Source organism: Neovison vison, chromosome 8 (genome assembly GCF_020171115.1).
Source record: "Neovison vison isolate M4711 chromosome 8, ASM_NN_V1, whole genome shotgun sequence".
NCBI lineage: Eukaryota > Metazoa > Chordata > Mammalia > Carnivora > Mustelidae > Neogale > Neogale vison.
The window spans coordinates 128,634,188-128,654,091 of NC_058098.1; the positions used below are offsets into that span (position 1 = coordinate 128,634,188).

The window sequence follows — 19,904 nt, forward strand, 5'->3', positions numbered from 1 at the left end:
AGTAAATGTTCTTGGTGTATATTTGAGGGAGGATTTAAATGGCAGAAATTGAAATGATAGCAGCCATAACTTTCATTTCTCTCATAATTTATGCCAGACACTTGTGTTATGTGATTTTAAAGTATTATGCTTACACTCTTAGGAGGGTGGAATTATTATCTCTGTTATAGATAAGAGGATGCTGAAGCCAGGTTAAAAGATTTGCTCTAGCCACTAAGTTAATAAGGTGCTCAGCTGGGATTTAGACCCAGATTCATCTTGTCTCCAATACCCAGGATGTTACTACACCATGCTGTCCCAGTGAAAGGAAGATTTTGACATTTTCAAACATTATTTTGAAAAATAAAGAATTTGGTTTGCAGGAACGATTGATACTTGTTTTGGGGTATCTGAACATAATATGATCCCTTCTAGGTGGAGTGATCAGAATAGATAAACTAAGAGGGGACCATAAACTATTCAAGTGTAATATTCTTTTTTTTTAAATTCTTTTATTATGTTACGTTAGTCACCATACAGTACATCATTAGTTTTTGATGTAGTGTTCCATGATTCATTGTTTGCGTATAACGCCCAGTGCTCCATGCAATCTGTGCTCTCCTTAATACCCATCACTGGGCTAACCAATCCCCCCACCCACCTCCCCTCTAAATCTCTGTTTGTTTCCTGGAGTCCATAGTCTTTCATGGTTTGTCTCCCCCTCTGATTTCCCCCCTTCATTTTTCCCCTCCTTCTAATGTCCTCCATGCTGTTCCATATATTCCACAAATAAGTGAAACCGTATGATAACTGTCTTTCTCTGCTTGACTTATTTCACTTAGTATAAGCTCCTCCAGCTCCATCCATGTTGATGCAAATGTTGGGTGTTCATCCTTTCTGATGGCTGCGTAATATTCCACCGCATATATGGACCATAATTTCTTTGTCCATTCGTCGGCTGAAGGGCATTTCAGCTCTTCCCACAGTTTGGCTATTGTGGACATTGCTCCTATGAATATTGGGGTGCATGTGGCCCTTCTTTTCACTACATCTGTATCTTTGTGGTAAATACCCAGTAGTGCAATTCCTGGGTCATGGGGTATCTCTATTTTTAACTTTTTGAGGAACCTCCACACTGTTTTCTAAAGTGGCTGCACCAACTTGCATTCCCATCAACAGTGTAAGAGGGTTCCCCTTTCTCTACAACTTCTCCATCATTTGTTGTTTCTTACCTTGTCAATTTTTGCTATTCTAACGGGTGTGAGTAAGGTGGTATCTCAGTGTGGTTTTGATTTGCATTTCCCGAATGGCTAATGATGTTGAACATTTTTTTCATGTGTCTGTTAGCCATTTGTATGTCTTCTTATATTCAATGAACGTTTGCATTTGGAGCTATCAGGAGCCCTGTCAAAGTCAGACTTCCAGATCCTCTCTCTTCCCCCATTCTGTTTTATGCTGAAATTCTTTGTTAAATGAAGAATGGATTCTAGGCTGACCTAGGAAGAAGGGTAAGTACAGAGCACATCTTACCCGAGAGATCAGTAATACCATGGAAAAAAAAGAACTAAGCCTCATTGACTCAGTAAAAAGGTCTTCAATAACTGTATGCCAGGCACTGGGGGACAGAGATAAGCAAGACATAAATTGTAAAGTAGGAATGTATTAGGAGTGTGGTGAGATAAACATGGGGTATTGGGGGAGCTGAAAGGAAGGCTACTTTACTACTCACCCGCTGAATCATAAAATGGCTTCTCAGAGGAGATAACAGCCATTGGGAGTTTGAAGGATGAAGAGGAGTTAGCCAGATTAACAAGGGGAGCTGAGCACCGAAGGCTATGGAAAGAGCATGCACAGATAAAACTGAAGAGCAGTCCTTCGCAATGCGTTCTGGGTACCTTTCAAATGAGTGATGTTGTGGCAAGAATTTTAGTATTCCAGTATTTCAAACTTTAATGACCAATTTACTACCTTGTGATATTTTGAAATATTACAAGTGCATAGGGAAAATCTATTGGAATTTCCCATATTTATAGAATATCAGAGCTGGCAGCATCCTCAGAGAATGTCCAGTGAGTTCATTTTTTTCACTCCATATTATTTACTAGCTCATCACAGAGGACACAGGAAAAGGTGGACCTTGCCTCCAAGGAGCTCACAGGCTACGAGAGGAAATAAACAGACAATTATACAAGTATGATAAAGTGCTCTAATAAGAGTGGAGAAGACTGGTTAAGCACAAAGGGAGGCTCATTCATTTTTCTTGGAGATTAGCTAGATAAAGTTTTAATTAGCTCTTGAAGATTTCAGAAGACAGTTCATTTATGAAAGGAAGAAAGGATATTTCAGGTTAAGACTGCTGGTTAAAAGGAACAATTTACAACATTTCTCCTTAAGCCCTTCAGTCTAAGTTCTTCAACAAACAAAGATTATCTAAAATAATGAAGCAGTGTCATGGGTTTTCTTAGTTGTCTATTAATAATATAAAATAGCCTAACCAGCGGTTCTCAGTGTGTGGTCCTGGGACCAGCAATATCAACATCTCCTGGAAACTTAGAAATTCTCGGGCCCCAACCCAGACCTACTGAATCATGGAGTTTGCTGGTGGGGCCCAGCAGTTACTGCTTTCCTAAATCCTGCAAAGGTTCTGATACATGATCAAGTTTGAGAGCTAGTGGCCTAAGCTAACTATAGTTCATGGACTATTGAAAATTCATGGATTTTGAGGCCAGAGAGACCTGGGTTTGAATCTCACCATTCTTCCTTCATCGATGTGTGACTCTCAGTCTATCACCTAATGTCTATGAGCTTTGGGATTTTCATCATTTCCGGGAATGTTTTAAAGACTTGCTGATGTAATTTAAATAAAGTGTTTAACACTGTAGCTAAAATATTGTAGGGTTTAGATAAATGGGAACAACTACTATTGTTGTTAGTTAGTTAGTTGTTGTTAGTTGTTAGTTTGTAGATGGTTTTCCCAGTAAGTTTATTACTTTCCCTTACTGAGTGATAATATATTCATTTATTTGCTTTTAGATTCAAAGGCTCAAAAAATCAATGACATCTACGGACTACAAGGTCAAGTGGAACACAAGCTAGCTTTTTTGAGAACTCATGTGCCAAAGGAAACAAAACTTGTGGTCATTGGCCATTCCATAGGCTGCCATATTAACCTTGAGATTCTGAAGCTTGCTCCTGAACTCCCAGTAAGTATGCCTCATGAGGTGATTGTAGGTGCCAGATTACACACTTGCGCAAAGCCTCCTCTGCTTTTCTTTCCTCTTTTGTCTCTTGTTTAACTGATAAGTAGAACAAACAGGTGGATATTCTATAGCTGCCTTTATCTTTATCCATATTACTGTGGGCCTATGTGAGTGTATGTTCATGCAGTTTCCATGTGTTTCAAAAAATAATACTGAAGGAGGTAGAAATTTTCCAGATGAGTGCCATATAATCTAGGATTATCTGGAATTCTGAAGTTGCATATAACTTGTCATTTATAAAGGGATATTTTAGAGTAGTCACCAGCTAAGACCTCGACAAGAATCTGTCTTTATTGAGAAAATATTTTGCAATATCATCGTCATCAGTAAACAAACAGCTGTCCTTACAGAACACTAAATCTTTATTTAGTCATAAGCCTGGATCCTTCCCCATTCTATAGGTTCGCAGCCTTTTTGAGACATTCAATTCATTCATTCAAAAATGATTGGGTCCCATTGGGTGTCGGATATTGTGTGAGATACTGGAGACAAAAAGACCTATTTAAAGTGCCCAAGACATCTAGTGAGCTAGAAGAGACTTCAAAACAAAATGGAAACTCCTACTCTCATGAACACGTACCATTGAAAGCATCTATTGAATAGATGCAATTCACAACATAAATTATTTCTTGATTCAACAAACACATATTGAACACTGGCCATGTGTCAGGCCCTGAGCTGTGTTTTAAGGATATCCCAGTGAGTAAGGTAGTCTTTGAAGTAAGAGAGTCCAAAGTCTAGTGGAAGACCCACTAACCCACAGGTCTGATAACTACTATTGTGTAGGAGTGTGAGGGAATGCTATTTAACTTCCTAATCTGAATGCAAGATAGGAAGTGATTCCTTCCTGGAATCTCTGTGTCCTAGGATTTTGACTTTTCTCATTCCATAAGATGAAAGTCTCGAGAGGAGTTTCAGAGCTCCCTGAAATTCTCTTCTACTCCTACCAGCTTGGCATACTAGGTCTCACTTGCAATTGCCCTTAGGAAACATATAACTATAGCCTCCCTGGGTGTGGGTTTTAATACCGAATGGAGGTTGTTAATTTTCGTTTATTGGGTATAAAAAATGTATTTCTCATTTCTAAGTGTGATTTCAATAAATTCAAGATTGTTTTCCATTCACTGTATTATTGTTTCTACTCTTTTTCTTTTTCCATAGAAAAGGTGTCTTAATTGGAAAGGAGACTTTATTTTTGTCTTTAGCATTTTGCATGGCTCCTGATCTCTTTTTTCCCTTCTAAATCTCCTGTAATGTGATGAGATTACCTTGTAGTTCCCAGCCCTGCCATTCCACGGTTCTGTCTGCACAGTTGCCAAAAACCCTGGCTCTGGAGCCAAGGCACCTAGGTTCATATACTTGCTGTGTATTTTGTCTGTGTGACTTCGGACAAGTTACTGAGTATCTCTGTACTTCCATTTCCTCATCTGTGAAATCGGGATGATAATATATGTTCTCCAAGGGAGAATTAAGAATGGTACCTCGGCCTTAAAAGTTCCCTAATAGGTATTAGCTGTTCTTAGGATGGTGGAAACGACAGTGGAATCATTGGCTCAGTGTCTAGGTTAAGAACCATATTAGTTATACAGCTGTGTAATTAATTGCCCCAAAATGTAATAGCATAAAACCATACACATTTATCCTCCCACAGTTTTTGTGGGTCTGGGATCTGGCGACAACATAGCTGGGTCCTCTGCTTCAGGGTCTCTCATAAGACTGCAGTTAAGGTGTCTTCCAGAACTGTAGTCTCATCTGAAGATGGGAATTGGGAAGGATGTGCTTCTAAGCTCACTTACATGGTTGTTGGCAGGACTCGGTTCCTTGAGGGTTGTTGGACTGAGGGCCTTGGTCCATTAGTGGCCCTTGGGTGGAGGTCACCCTCAATTCCTTAACATGTGGGTCTTTCTAACTTGGCCTCATTAGAGGAAGTATGGTAGAAAAGCAGAGTAAGTCTGCTGGCAAATAGAAGTCACAGACTCTCCCCTAATTACAGAAATCATCCCATTACTTGTACAGTATTCCATTTGTTAGAAGTAAGTCCCCAGGTCCAGTCCCCCACCAAAGAGGAGCAGAACACACTGGAGCATGAGCATGAGAAGTGAGAGTCATGTCAGAAGCTGCCTACCCCACCACTACCAGTTAGTATTTCACTTGTGCAGTACACGATCAAGCATACAGATACATAGAAATTCAAATACCCAGTTTACTTCCCAGTGTAAGAGGTGAATGTAGCAGTAAATGTAGCAAACTGATGTGAAATACAATTTGGGGTTATTAGTTATCCCATGTGTTTTGAAAACTTAAAAAAAAAAGAAGAACTTTGAAGAAAAGAATACTTGCATGTGTGAAATGAGGAGAGCATTACTGTTTGTGATGGTTGATTTTATTGTCAGCTGGGCCAGGCTCAGGGACTGGTTATCAGTTGTTAGCTGGTAAAACATTTCTCAGTGTGTCTTTGAGGATGTTTCCAGAAAAGACTGCATTTGAATCAGTAGACTGAGAAAAGATTTGCTCTCACCGTTGTGAGCAGGCATCCTCCAATCCACTGAAGTTCCAAATAAAACAAAACTCAGGAAATGGGGATTCTCTCTCTCTCTCTCCCTCCTTCCCTCTCCCCACCCCCCAACTTCTCTCTTCTTGAGCCGAGATATCCATCTTTTCCTGCCCTCTGACACTGGGGCTCTGGGTTTGCTGGCTTTCAATTCTAGGACTTAACACCATCAGCTCCTCCGGTTCTGAGGCCTGTGAATTCAGACTAAATCATACTTACCACAGGCTTTCCTGATTCCCAGCTTGCAGATGGCATATTGTTGGACTTTCTGCCCTCCGTAATCATGTGAGCCACTTCCTTTCATGAATCCCCTTTCATATATATACACACACATATATATCCTATTGGTTCCTTTTCCCTGGGGAATCCTGACAAATACACTGTTCTATATACATAGAGAAGAAAATACTCATTTCTGAGTCCTTCACAGTCTATTAACTTAATCACTGATCTGTCCTTTTGCTTTTTGTTTGCTTCCCACTGATTCTGCATGTACTGCATGGTTTCTCTTATGCATCACATTGGTTTGAACCCATCTCTCCTTTTTGGCATGCGCTCACATATCTATTGGGGAAGAAGTACAGTGCATCTTAAGGAAATGCAGCTTCTTAGAACTCCTTTTGCTTTCGAGCTTTCTAATTACTGCTCTCCTTCCAGGTGTTCTCGCCCTTACAGGAACCGTGGTGAAAAGGGGAAAGGGAAATGAAACATGAGCGTAACGTAGTCTGTTCGTGGAGGCATAACTCATACCACGATTATAGAGCTTTCAGAGAGACATACGAAACTGTGTTTTCTTTAAAAGGGTGTTTTCTAGAAAATAACGCATGTAATAAATTGTCCATAAAGGTCACCCAGGGAGGAGGGTGAACATCTGTATGGTTTTATTATTATTATTATTATTATTATTATTATTCAAAAGCTTTGTCTGGTTTCAATTAACTGCATTGTTGAAGTCCCCCCACCCCTCTTTAAACACCTGGCCCGGTTAATATCAGTGGTGTGGGCCCCGCTGAAGTGCTGAAATGTCAGTGTCTCTGGGATCCTCTCAGACGGCACAGTGCCTGCGCGCCTGAAGTTAGCATTGACACGCTCCGTTTCAGATGCTTTCGACAATCAAGTAAGTTTGTGTAAGCCAGAGTGTTGCAATCCCTAATCATTTTGCCAAAAATAAGTTAGCTGTTATGTTTTATAACATATGAAGTGTGATAATAAGAAACTTGTGTTTCCATCTCTTCTGTTATTTTTACTGGAATATTTGACTCCCATAAGATTTTGAAGACATATGTGTAGTTTAGTAGCTGGTTTATTTGGTTTTATTTTGGTTCAGTTCTTTACAATATTTTTATAACTAATTATAGGAAACTTTGGTCTTAAAATCATTTTAAGAGACTTATTACATACTTTCGACATATTATCTGACCTATATTTTAATACTAAGAAAACTGGCTCTTTCAAAAATCTGGTATTCGAATTTTTTTGTTTCTTTAAGCAAATTTGGTACGTAAAATTGTAGAGATTCTTCCTGTTTTGACAGTAATGTCCAGTAATAAAGAATTTTAAAAGAAGCCCGAGAAAATAGGTAATTGGAAGACCGTTCAATAGTATTTATCATGACTGGTAATAACATAGTTTTAGGTTCATAGGATCTTAGAACTGAGATGGGCTTTAGAAGCAGTCTCGTCTCGTCTTTCATTTCACGCATGAGAACTGAGAGCAAGGTCCCTTGCAGGATGCAGCCTCAGCTCTGTGTGAATCCAGGGGTGGGGTACACTTATATTAGCTGTGGGTATCAAGAGAGTCTAAGAAGATACTTGATGGCTCTTTCACACGTTGGATGATAGCAGAGCCTGCAGATAGCATGGTATCTTCTGGACTACATACAAGGAGTCTCATGCGGTCCATTATGGTGCAGCTCAAGGAGCAAGAGACCCCATGAACGCTGCTTTAGCAACTGGGGGCTGGAGCTGGAGTAACTGGAACAAAAAAGTAGTAGTCTTATCCCCACTATTTAGAATCTTCCTTCAACATTGGTCCTCTGTGTGTTAAAATTGTGCCATCTGATTTTGCCAGTAAATTGTCTGCATAAAGTTCAAGGTTGGAAGTTGAAAGACCTTGATTCTTAAGTGGATTCTGCACCGAGTTGTGAGGAGAATCTCAAGTAATTTTACTTTTATTCTCCTCTAAGTATTTATATAGCATTTTATGAAAACACTTCATTCCCTTCCAGGGATAGCAGGTCCTTCAAAAACTTAATTTTTTATATCGTTTGGCATTTCTTGGGGAAAATGCACAATAACATAGAGCTTCCTTTGTCTGTCTGGTTGGCAAAACGATCTTCTGTCTAAATGAAATTTCCAGATTACTTAAACTCACTTTTTTAAGCACCAAGCTCTTTTATCCAGTTGGATAAAATGTGTCTAAAATATATTATTTACTTATCTTTCTTCTTCAACAATACATATTGATGTAGAGGAATTAGTGGTTCAAGGACATCATTTTGTTAATGTTACTATACTGTAGTAAAATACAATCAAGGATATTTTGCCTATGTCCTGAAATTTCTTAGGGATAGTGCCTTTTAAAAAAAACCAAAAAACACTTCTCTTGTCTGTTTATTTCATAGTTTCGTCTTCTCCCTCATTTTTGGTTCCCACTTCTCTTCCCTACTTAAAATTTGTTAATATAATTTGCTGCTAGTAGAGAAGACAGATAATCATGTTAGCATTTTGTCTCAAGTGAGAAAGAACAGGTCTTAAATGCATAAACAAGAGTAAAACTGATGAAATTAAGTACCTAAATTTTGTTATTGCTTGGAGCTTTTTTGTTTGTTTGTTTCTTTTGGGTCCCCAGTGGTGTTTTAGATACAAAATCTGAGAGACTGAAAACACAAACCACACGTACAGCTGAGAAGCTTGAAAATTTTTACTGAAGGATTTAAAATAGCATGTTAGATCATGTGTTTGTTGACTTTGGAGTGCATCTTATCTACAGTAGGGAAAAAAATAAAATCAAATATTCTGTGAACCATGAGATTATTTAGACCATGGTGCACTTAAACTATTCTAATGAATCTTCATGTCTGCAGTCAAAGTTAGATATGTTCGTGTAACATCACTGCATCGTCTTCAACAGACAAGACAAACTGGAGAGAGGGGAAAGAATAGGAGCCCATTCATATGTCAAAGTAACTGTTGCCAGAGCCCTGTCCCCTAGATTAACTGATAAGAAACAAGACAAAATGAGGAAGTCCCTACCATAAGGCTCTGAAGTTTTGAAGAAAGATGGCTCCTAACTGGGTAGATCAGAAAAAAAACTTCATGAAGAGCTCGTATTTAAGTGGAAGAAGACTGAGTCAATACTTAGAAATGTTTATAAATAGGAAGTTTGAGGCGTTGTCGGTGATAGGGGGTTGTTATATATTCTAAGCATTGGGAACAGTATGGGAAAAAATGGTTTTTATCACCGGCCTCATGAAAAGAGCAGTGAGTGGTCTGATTCGGATACAGCTTGGTGTACATGCAGGGGGCAGTGGGATGTAAGAACCTAGGCTGACAAAAGTGGGGATAAAAAATTTGTCCCCAGTGTGGATGTGGACTCTATATCCTGAGCAGTAAGGAGCCAGTGAGGGACCTGTAATGATAATAGTCCTGAATCAGATATATTAACCTCTCACCAAAAAGGAGAGTGAATTGGAGAGAGTGTGTAGAATAAGAAGCTAACAGCCACATGATAAGCAAGTTATTATTAGTTCAGATGAGAAATAAGATAGTATTTGAGATTTGCCAAGGGAACCTATTAAGAGAGAAGAGAAACAGGTCATAGATGTATATTAGGAGAATGACTATTTGATAGAAAAGAGGATGAAGAAGAGAAAGAGGCAAAAGGTATAGTAATTTTCCAAAGTAATGACTACATTAGTTTTTTATTGAATTCTGAAGTCACCTCAGTGGGTTGCAGTCAGTGGCTCAGTCAAGGTAGGGTAGGCTGTGCTACACGAACGCGGTGTCAGTAGCTTTTCACAACAAAGATTGATTTACTGCTCCTGATACAAGTCTTTCGAGGGTTGGCTCTACCATGTAGCTCTCACTGTGCACTGTGCCCGCCTACTCCAGATTCCGGTTTAAAGGAGTAGCTTCTGTCTGGCATACTCCAGTCTCATGGCAGAAGATAAAAAGGGAATAATGAATGACCCACTGCATTTTAAAACCTCTGCCTGGAGGTGACATTTGTCCCACTCACACAGCTTTTACGCAGAGCAAGTTATATGACCAAGTCTGCCATCCAAGAGGCTGCAAAGTGTCATCCTCCTCAGAGCAGAGAAGCGTATGTTTGCGAACAATCAAATAGCATTTTAAAAAATGTATATAATAAAACAGAATAGAAAATATTAGAGTGGATTATATTATGAAACTTCTGTTTCACTTTTTATGGGGTGTGTTGATTATCCTAGATTACAGTGTAGAGTATATATCTTACTATGAATCAAGGTTAAAAAAAGGAATGAAAGCCATTACCCTAGACTAGAGTGTACCACGTGCTAAAAGGAGAGAAAGGAAAACATCAAGAAAGATGTAGATTTGTGGTGAATTAAAGATGGCCATGGATTCTTTGCCAGTCTTCTCTCAAGGGATGAAGTCTCTTTCCCTTCTCTTTTGAATATGGGCTGAGCATGTGACTTTCACCAATGGGATACAGTGGAAGTGATGTTAATTCCAGGCCTAAGGGGACTGGGAGTTTCTGTTTTTTTCCTCTTGGAAGCCAGTTGCCATATACAAAGTGCAACTACCTGAGACCACCACACCGTGAAAAAGCCCACGCTGGCTACGGAAGAGGATCATTAGGCACCAGATATGGGTGAGACCTTCTTGGACCTTTCAGCCTATCCCATCTGCTACTGAATGCTGCCCAGGGAGGGATCCCAGCCAATGACACGTGGTGCAGAAATCCAGCTGAGTCCTGTTTGAATTCCTGACCCCACAGAATAAGAAAGAGTAATCACTGTGGTTTTAAACCATAAGCTGGCAGCATGGTACGTTATTAGCAGTAGATAACTGAAACAGGATAACAGGGTTGAGTTCAAAGAGAATGTAAAGCTTCTGGTATTGGTAATCAGAAGGGCATTAATGACCCAGAAGAGAACACTTTTAGTGAAGTAGTGGAAGAAGGAGGCCTCAGGCAGTTAGGTGATAAATGAATTGTGTTCCAGGAATTGGCCATTGAAGAGGAGGAGACAAGATTATAACTTAAGGAAGAAGCTGGTCAAGAGAACATGTTTTCCCATAAGTGGGAGAGAATTCGACATATGTCGAGGGGAATAGCCCATGCAGAGAGAGCTGCTGCAAAGATGTCAGGAACATTGGTTGGAGGAACATCATCATCTACTTATCTTTTAAATCTGCACCCAGGAAAAGTAGGAAAATGAAATTTTTCTTAATCTTTGACTGCATCCTTGCAAAAACTTTTCTGTGATTTTTAACTTGGTCTTCATTTGATACATGTTCCCTGTACTTGGTTCTTCACTTGAGTCTGGAAACCTGAAACGATTTTTAAAATTAATGTATTGTCATTACGAACAATTATAGCCAACAGTCATTTGAAATTTACAGAACATGTTTACGTGTAACAAGGTCACGTGACAAGCTGACTCTTCCATTTTGCAGATACTGAGACTGAAGTAACTGGGAGTTGCGTGTCTAACCCATATGTCAGTTGGCCATGAAGGGACACAACTAGGACTCTGCCTCCTGTTGTCTGACTTTCCCGTTATTTGTTTTCCAGGTGAAGTAGCTAGGAAGGTGATGATTGTAGACGGGACAGAATAAGTTACTGTAACAAACCACCAAAACCTATTTGACCCAAACATAGGATTTCTACTACTGTTTCTTTACTACTTGAGTTCTTCAAATAACACAAGGAAGGCTTTAGTGGGAAGCAGGTCAATACTCTTGGGGGAATTTCAGAGAAAATTCGGAGAAATGAGAACATGTGTGTGTTTTCTAGAGCAAGGAAGATAGAGGGACTTGGTGTTGAGGCATGGGCCAAGGGCAGAAAGTGAACTCAGAAGACAATTAATCAGAATCCTTGAATTGAGCCGGGGGGCAGCAGGGGAGTGAGAGTATGAAAAGAAGTGGATGATTCTGGAGATGCAGTGTCGAGGAGTGCCACACTTACGTCCTCGGGAGCCACCAGTGACCCCTGCTACGTGAAAACCACAAGCGTCAGGCAGTCAACAGCTACCCTTCTTGGTGGAAGGCTCCCGGCAGAAAATAGTAAGTCCCCTCCTCTGAGGAAGGCTTGTACTGAATATGGTGAAATGTGACTTTGCCAATCACTTGTGCATTTATTTAAATGCATATATTTATCTGTTTGTGTGTGTGCACACACATTATCTTTTCTAATTACCCAGGAGACTACCTTGCTGAAAGCCGAACACATGGAAAGTTTCAGCTTTGCGACTTCAGCCATGTTTTAGTCATCTGCATATTTTTTTAAAATCCTAAAATTGCTTTCAAAGTGGAAAAATTGTGTGGGCTTTTTTCATCTTTTCATAACTCAAAAACTATTTAATATATTTTTCTCAAACTTAGCAAAAAAAAAAAAAATCACCTTTGGGCTGAAACCAAGCATGGAAAATTTCACCACAAAGGGCTAATTTTTTGGAAAGCTGCAAGAAAGTGAAAACAGGGGTTTATAATAAAACATTCTTCATGCATGTTAATCCTTAGTACTTTATCTAATGCATTTCATCTGAGTGTTTTTGAGCCCTGTTCAGATTTAAATATTGAACCATTTTAGTATTGGTGTATCCATGATCCAGTCCGATACGGAAAATTTCCCCCATCTTCTCGCAGGTTCAGTGTATTAAGAGTTAGTGAGATGTGTTTAAAAGGACAAGTAGGGTGGGGCGCCTGGGTGGCTCAGTGGGTTAAGCCTCTGCCTTCGGCTCAGGTCATGATCCCAGGGTCCTGGGATCGAGCCCCGCATCGGGTTTTCTGCTCAGCGGGGAGTCTGCTTCCCCCCCCCCCGCCTGCCTTTCTGCCTACTTGTGATCTCTCTCTCTGTCAAATAAATAAATAAAATCTAAAATCTTTAAAAAAAAAAAAAAAAGGACAAGTAGGGCAAGTGAAGTGAAGTGGCCGTGAGGTAGAGAAAACCTTACATATGCTCGCACACACGTTAGCACCTCCTCTTCCTGGCCTGGGAATCGGTGTGAGCGGAATGTAGTAGACGACAGTAGGCGCTCATTCGGATAGCTAAGCCAGCATTTCTCAAAGCGACATCAGCATTACTTGGGGTCTTGTTAGAAATGTAGATTATCGGGCCCTACTCAGACCTTCTGAATCTGAAACTCTCTGGCTGGGACCACACTATCAGCGTTCTCTCTCACAAGTGCCCCACGTGGTTCTGACATTTGCTCCTGCTGGGGAGCCACCAGCCTAAGCCTTCCAAAAGCTGGGGGCACAGGATGTGTGGAGATGCTGTGGACAATTAAATCTGTCCTTGGTCTGTCAGCTCTGTCTTCTCACATCACGCCCTGGAAGCTGGAGGAACGCTAATCAGGTTCTCTAAAGGAGCATTCTTTTTATGTCTATTTCACATATCCTAGCTCCTTCTGCCTGTGATCTGATCCACAAGCACTCTGACCCTCTTTTTTTTTTTTGTATTACCACATCTAAAGACTTTATTTATTTATTTGACACAGAGAGATCACAAGCAGGCAGAGAAGCAGGCAGAGAGAGAGGCAGGGGGAAGCCGACTCCCGCTGAGCAGAGAGCCTGATGCGGGGCTTGATCCCAGGACCGTGAGATCATGACCCGAGCCGAAGGCAGAGACTTTAACCCACTGAGCCACTCAGGTGTGCCCAAAGCATACATTCTTGCCTGGCTACTCCTCTGCTCTATCTCTGGTTAGATGCAGCTTTCGAGAAGCTTTTGCTGACTTCATGCAGACTGCATGTGGTGCTTTTCATTGTCTTCAACTCTCTCTGGGGTCTCCCCATCACAGTGAAGTGCATTGTGAAGTGGCACTGAGCCACCCAGGCGCCCCCACTCTGACCCTCTTGAGTAAAGGTGCTGATATCCAGATTGTTCAGGGAAACAATGCTACCAAGAAGTAGTTTCTCATTTCCTTGAGTTGTCAAGGTCACACCTGGGGTGGGCCCATGTACGTGATTCTTATTTCTTTGCTGCCTTAAGTTCCAAGATTTAAGTAGCAAGGTAGCAGAAGTCTGTCAGTGGAAACTGGCTTAAGCCCCGTTCTTCTGTGTACAAAGTCTCAATCTTAGTTTTGCATTGGTCCTCTGCATTCCAGCAAACCTATGTCTATGTTATTATGTCTCTAGGCACTGAAGTAGCTGTGTTTGTGGCATTGTATCAAATTCTGAGAATATTCTCCTGGTGATGGAAGTCATCAGTCCGCTGTAGGTGGGCCTTGAGCTAATCACCCAGGGCTTGCTGTTAGGATGGAAAATTCAGACATAGCCTGGGGGAGGTGTTGAAGCAGCTTAAAGGTATATTCAGTAACAACCCCTCTCAGCTAAGGACGAATACAGCTATCTAAGCTGATACAGACAGGAAGGGGGAAAAGACTCGTTTTTAAATTGATCATTTAAAATTTTTACCATGAAAATCTTAAAACAGAAAAATAAAAATAATTGTATAATGAATCTCCAGAACCCATTATCAGATTAATGTAGCTACTAATATTTTGTTATCTTTACCTCATTTTCTTCCAGGTGAATTGTAGCCTTCATGATATTTCACCCATAAATACTTCATTGTGCATTGTTTTAAAAGGACCCTTTCTTATATAACTACCATGTCGTTATCACATCTAACAAAATTATCGGTAGTTCTTTTATAGTCCATATTCAGATTTTCTTTGTCCCCAAATGTTTTTTTACAGCTGGTTTGCAACATCTTTCTTTAGTTTAAAAGTTTTCTTTCCAATTATAAAAGTTCATATATGTTTCTAAGTTTCAGTAAGTAGGAGAAAAAATAAAAAATCAATGTAATTTTGAAGATTTGTGTAGTATCCAGAGAGACTTTACATATGAAATGTACAATTTATACAAATGTATAAATTGCTTTCATAACTCAACAGAGTAGCGCTTTTTTGCTTTTTTTTTTTAGATTTTATTTATTTATTTGACAGAGAGAAATCACAAGTAGATGGAGAGGCAGGCAGAGAGAGAGAGAGGGAAGCAGGCTCCCTGCTGAGCAGAGAGCCCGATGCGGGACTCGATCCCAGCACCCTGAGATCATGACCTGAGCCGAAGGCAGCGGCTTAACCCACTGAGCCACCCAGGCGCCCCCAGAGTAGCTTTTTAAAACTGAATATGAAATCGCTTAAAGAAAAGTATGGCTAGATCATGATTTTATGTAGGTCATTTTAAACCTAACTAACGTGTCCCTGGAGTTTCCATGTTTAGACCAGAGGATAATACAGCACACTCTCTCAATTTTTATTTAATGTGAAAATTTGAACTGCTTTTACATTGTTATTTATTAGGGTGTAAAAATTTATGTAAGATACTTAGTTCTCTAGTAGATATTTAGAGTGATTAAAGTTTAAACTACAAACTATTTTTGTTCTGATGATTATTATATCACCATAACTGTCATTTGTGGGTCTTACTGAATCTGCTCACCAAGTCTTTGATGGGCTCCTGTTCCCATTTTCTACTTGAGGAAACTGAGACCTAAGACAGAAGTCACTTGCTCAGGGTTAGACAGCTGGAAAGTGCCTGTGCTAGAATTTGAACCCATGTGTGTTTGGCTCCAAAGTCCATGCTCCTACTGAAGAAGAGCTGGCTTATAAAATCTATCAAAAAATATGTACCTAGCACAATGCATGACACAGTGTTTAATAAATTAGTATATGGTAGTACTTGGTTGTGTCTGCTTATTGAATATATAGTAGCATTTAATAATGCATGATAAATGGACCTCAGTAGTAATCAAAATGAGCTGCTTCTATTGCAGTATTTGAAAGGAAAATGTAGAGTTGTGATATACTTCTGTATACACTTTTAGATAGTCTGAACAGGTCAACAACACGTGCCTTATAATGGTGACCTCTCGGGTTAGAGGTAAGGGTTATTAGAGGTAGAGACCCTGCATTGTTTCTGCTATTTTACTATGACTGTGTGTTATCAGAAAAAAAAATAATTCCTCTAAAAATTGTCCAAACCCTTTGAACCTACTCATTCTTTTCTTTGGAATCTATATTAAGAAAATAATCTCAAACATACGAAAACACTCATGTACAAAAGATACTATTTGTTGTAACAAAAGTTGGAAACACCCTACTGTCCAACTCCAAAGAAAAGGTTGAGTATGGAATGTGCAGGTATCATAAATATATTCTCAGAAGACGCTGTAGAACATAAATTATCAAATGTAAAGGGTGTTAAAATATATACAGAATATATGAATACAACTGTATTAAAAACACATACATTTAAAAGCTTGAGATAAAATTACCAAAATGAATATAGTGATTGTGTTTGAGTGGTGTGTCAGGGTGATTTTTTTTTTATTTGCTTTTTTTTTTTCCAATTTATTTATTTTCAGAAAAACAGTATTCATTATTTTTTCACCACACCCAGTGCTCCATGCAAGCCGTGCCCTCTATAATACCCACCACCTGGTACCCCAACCTCCCACCCCCCCGCCACTTCAAACCCCTCAGAATGTTTTTCAGAGTCTATAGTCTCTCATGGTTCACCTCCCCTTCCAATTTACCCAAATTCCCTACTCCTCTCTAACTCCCCTTGTCCTCCATGCTATTTGTTATGCTTTTTATTTTAAAAATTGCCCTTAAAACGGCATATGTTTCTTCACTGTCCTAAATCATTTAGGGGTTATACACTTTCTCTGTTTAAAAAAAAAATGTGATTGCAAGAGTTCATAACAGAAAGCTGGTTCAGGAGAGAAAATTTTTGGTTGTTTGTTACACAGTGCTAGATAAAAAATAAAAGGGGAGAAGTAAAGGTAAGGTCGCCGTCATGGTTTTTCTGCAGGAAAACGCCCCTCTGAGATCGGTAGTGGCAGCCGGTGGGTAGCGGCATCTTCAGCAATAGCAGCAATCCTCACCTCTTACCTTTCCTTACCTGCTCTTCCTCCTCTACTCAAGTAGCTAGACGTTTGTACTTCCTTGCAATTTTTCGTTAACAAGCTTCTCTCCACTCCTAGAATAATTGGGATTATTGCTAGGTATGTCTTTTTTTTTTTTTTTTAAGATTTTATTTATTTATTTATTTGAGAGAGAGAGACACAAGTCGGCAGAGAGGCAGACAGAGAGAGAGGGGGAAGCAGGCTCCCCACTGAGCAGACAGCCTGAAGCGGGGCTCGATGCCAGGACCCTGGGATCATGACCTGAGCCAAAGGCAGAGGCTTAACCCACTGAGCCACCCAAGTGCCCATGATCGATATGTCTTTTGATGGTCTCTTCATGACTGTTATTTGAATGTGATTAAAAAAACAAAATTGAGGGGCGCCTGGGTGGCTTCAGTGGATTAAAGCCTCTGCCTTTGGCTCAGGTCATGATCCCAGAGTCCTGGATCGAGCTCCACATTGGGCTCTCTGCTCTGCAGGAAACCTGCTTTCCTTCCTCTCTCTCTGCCTGCCTCTCTGCCTAATTGTGATCTCTGTCTGTCAAATAAATAAAACCTTAAAAAAAAAAAAAAGAAATAGTTCCTTTTTTAAAAAAAATTGATTTAAAAAACACACACACACAGGTTGGGATTAGCATCATCATACTGCTAGAATGAAGTTGGTTCTTTTTTAGAACAGTAGAGCCATCGTCAGACCATGAGGTTCATAGTGGCTAGGACTCTAAGAGGCTCTGGGGTATGAATGAGTGTTATCTTTGGGAATGCCCTTACAGTTAGATGAATACACTTCGGAAAAATAGAGCTCATTCCTTGCCACATTTCGACTTCATTATGCCAATGAACCGGGCATTCACAGAAGAGCAGATTCACAGAGCCTTGGTTCATGGAGCGTAGAAGAAATAGCTTGCGAGAGTATGAACACAGATGAACACATTTCTGTGAGGTTGTTCTTCTGTGGCTCCTGTCTGTTCTATCCAGAAGATTCTTTTTAGGTCTATCAGTGTGTGGCGAGGAGAACGTTGAATGTGATCTGAAGGAAGGAAAAGGCTCTCTAATATGGTTATCCTGCATGCTGAGGCTGTTCTACCCTCCCCTCTTGCTTTTACGGAAAATCTGTGAACAATATTCAACACAGGCCACAAAAAATTCCCTGAAGTGGAAAAACCCTAGCAGGCATTAAATGAAAGATGCTTCACGAGAATAAAATGTGATTGCTTTGAGATCTTGCATCCAAGCCAGTTCAGGCTAATTGCACTCGGCTGGGAAGAAGCCAGATTATCAGGTGTCAGAAAGGTATATTGATGAATGGATAAAGATTGAGGCCAGCATCATTTCTGGCAACCTGTCCCTAGGGAAGCACACAGTAAATCATTTCCCAGTATCAGTCCTACAGAGACCAGAGGGAGCTTGCATAAATGAAGCTTGTAGACAGTCCAGAAACTCCATTTCAACAAATAATTTTAATTTATCTCCACACCAGTGGAGCTCTGGGAGCTTCTGTAGTAAACTAAATTGAGTGTTAGGGAGACAGCCTTTTCCTTTTTCATAGCCCAGGACCCTTGGGGACATGCTGAGGAGCTTCTTGAGCCCCACTGCGGAGGAGAAAGGCTCTAAGGGCTTACGTCATTTTATATCATTGTTGGCTGATGCCGATTCAGAAGTGATTTCATAAAGTCTCAGGGGCAGATTGTGATTATCTGGGTGTCAGGGGAGTTCTCCTCAAGGTCCTCTGAGGGAGACGGCCTCCTCTGTCTCCTTTGACCACGGTCTCTGCACCTGCTGTGTGCATCCCTAGTACTCCCTCCTCCCTGTTAGTATTTCTTTCTGCCCACTTCCTTTCTGGCTCCTTCTACTGCCACCCAGCAGATGCCGTCCATCCATCTTCTGAAACCATCTTAGATGCCGACTCCTACAGGAACTCGTTCCCTGATTGTTCTCATTTTTATTATCCTTCCTTTGAAACCTTTTTCTCATAATTCTTATATACTCTACCTTGTATTATAGGTATTGCATATTTATTTGATTTTCCTATTAGATGTTTAAGCTTTTCTTTCCCTCCCCCTTAGGTTGAAGTATAATTTAACAATAACTCTTTTTTTCTCTCCCTGTTCAATCTCAGTATTTTCTGTGACCTATTTTTCAGTCCACCAATCTTCCCTTCAGCTATGTGTAAACTCCTTTTACACCCACCTTTTGCAGCCTCGATTCAGTTATTGTAATTTTTGCTTATGAACTTTCCATTTTCTTATTTTTGTTGTCACCAGTTCTTGAGATTCTGCCATGTCTGATCATCTCAATATCCAAGTTTCTTGCGGCCACATTTCTTTTTCCTTCTTTGTTTCTGGTTGTCTCATCTTGTCCCTCAGTATGTTTGTATATGAGTCAGTTCTCCAGAGAAACAGATGTGTGTACCTATATGTGTACATACAGAAGGGGATTAACTATAAGGAATTGGCGGACACAATTCTGGAGGCTGACAAGTCCTAAGAGCTGTCGTCCGTAAACTGGAGACCCGGTAGGGCAGATGGTGTATAAGTTCTAAGGTCAAAGTGGCAAGCTTGAGACCCAGGAAAAGCTGACATCTCAGTTAGAGCCCAAAGGCAGAAGAAAAACAAAAGCAGCAGAAGAAATTCCCTCTTACTCAGCCTTTCTGTTTGGTTGAGCCCCGTCAGCATCAGGGAGGGCAGTCTCTGCTTGACTTGGTCTGCTGATTCAAATGTTTATCTCACTCAAAACACCCAGAATAGTGTTTCACAAATATCTGTTCACCCCATGGTCCAGTCAGGTTGACACAGAAAATGAACTGCTGCGGCATCTGAGTGGCTCAGTGGGTTGAGATCCAGCTCTTGGTTTCAGCTCGGGTCATGATCTCATGGGTCCTGAGATGAAGCCCCATGTCAGGCTCTGTACTCACTGGGGAGTCTGCTTGAGGTTCTCTCCCTCAGGCCCTCCCCCCACTCACTGGCTTGCTTGCTTGTTCTCTCTCTCTCTCTCAAAT

General features: G+C 40.4%; 1 protein-coding gene across 5 annotated transcripts in view; it reads left to right on the forward strand.

Annotated features, from left to right (window-relative positions):
* Positions 1–19,904, forward strand: part of LDAH (lipid droplet associated hydrolase) — a 109,477-nt gene that overhangs the window by 41,030 nt on the left and 48,543 nt on the right. For all 5 annotated transcript variants that reach the window (XM_044262007.1, XM_044262009.1, XM_044262008.1 and 2 more), the window contains exon 4: positions 3,013–3,182. In XM_044262007.1, coding sequence (XP_044117942.1) covers positions 3,013–3,182 — 170 coding nt within the window. The remainder of the gene's footprint in view (positions 1–3,012; positions 3,183–19,904) is intronic.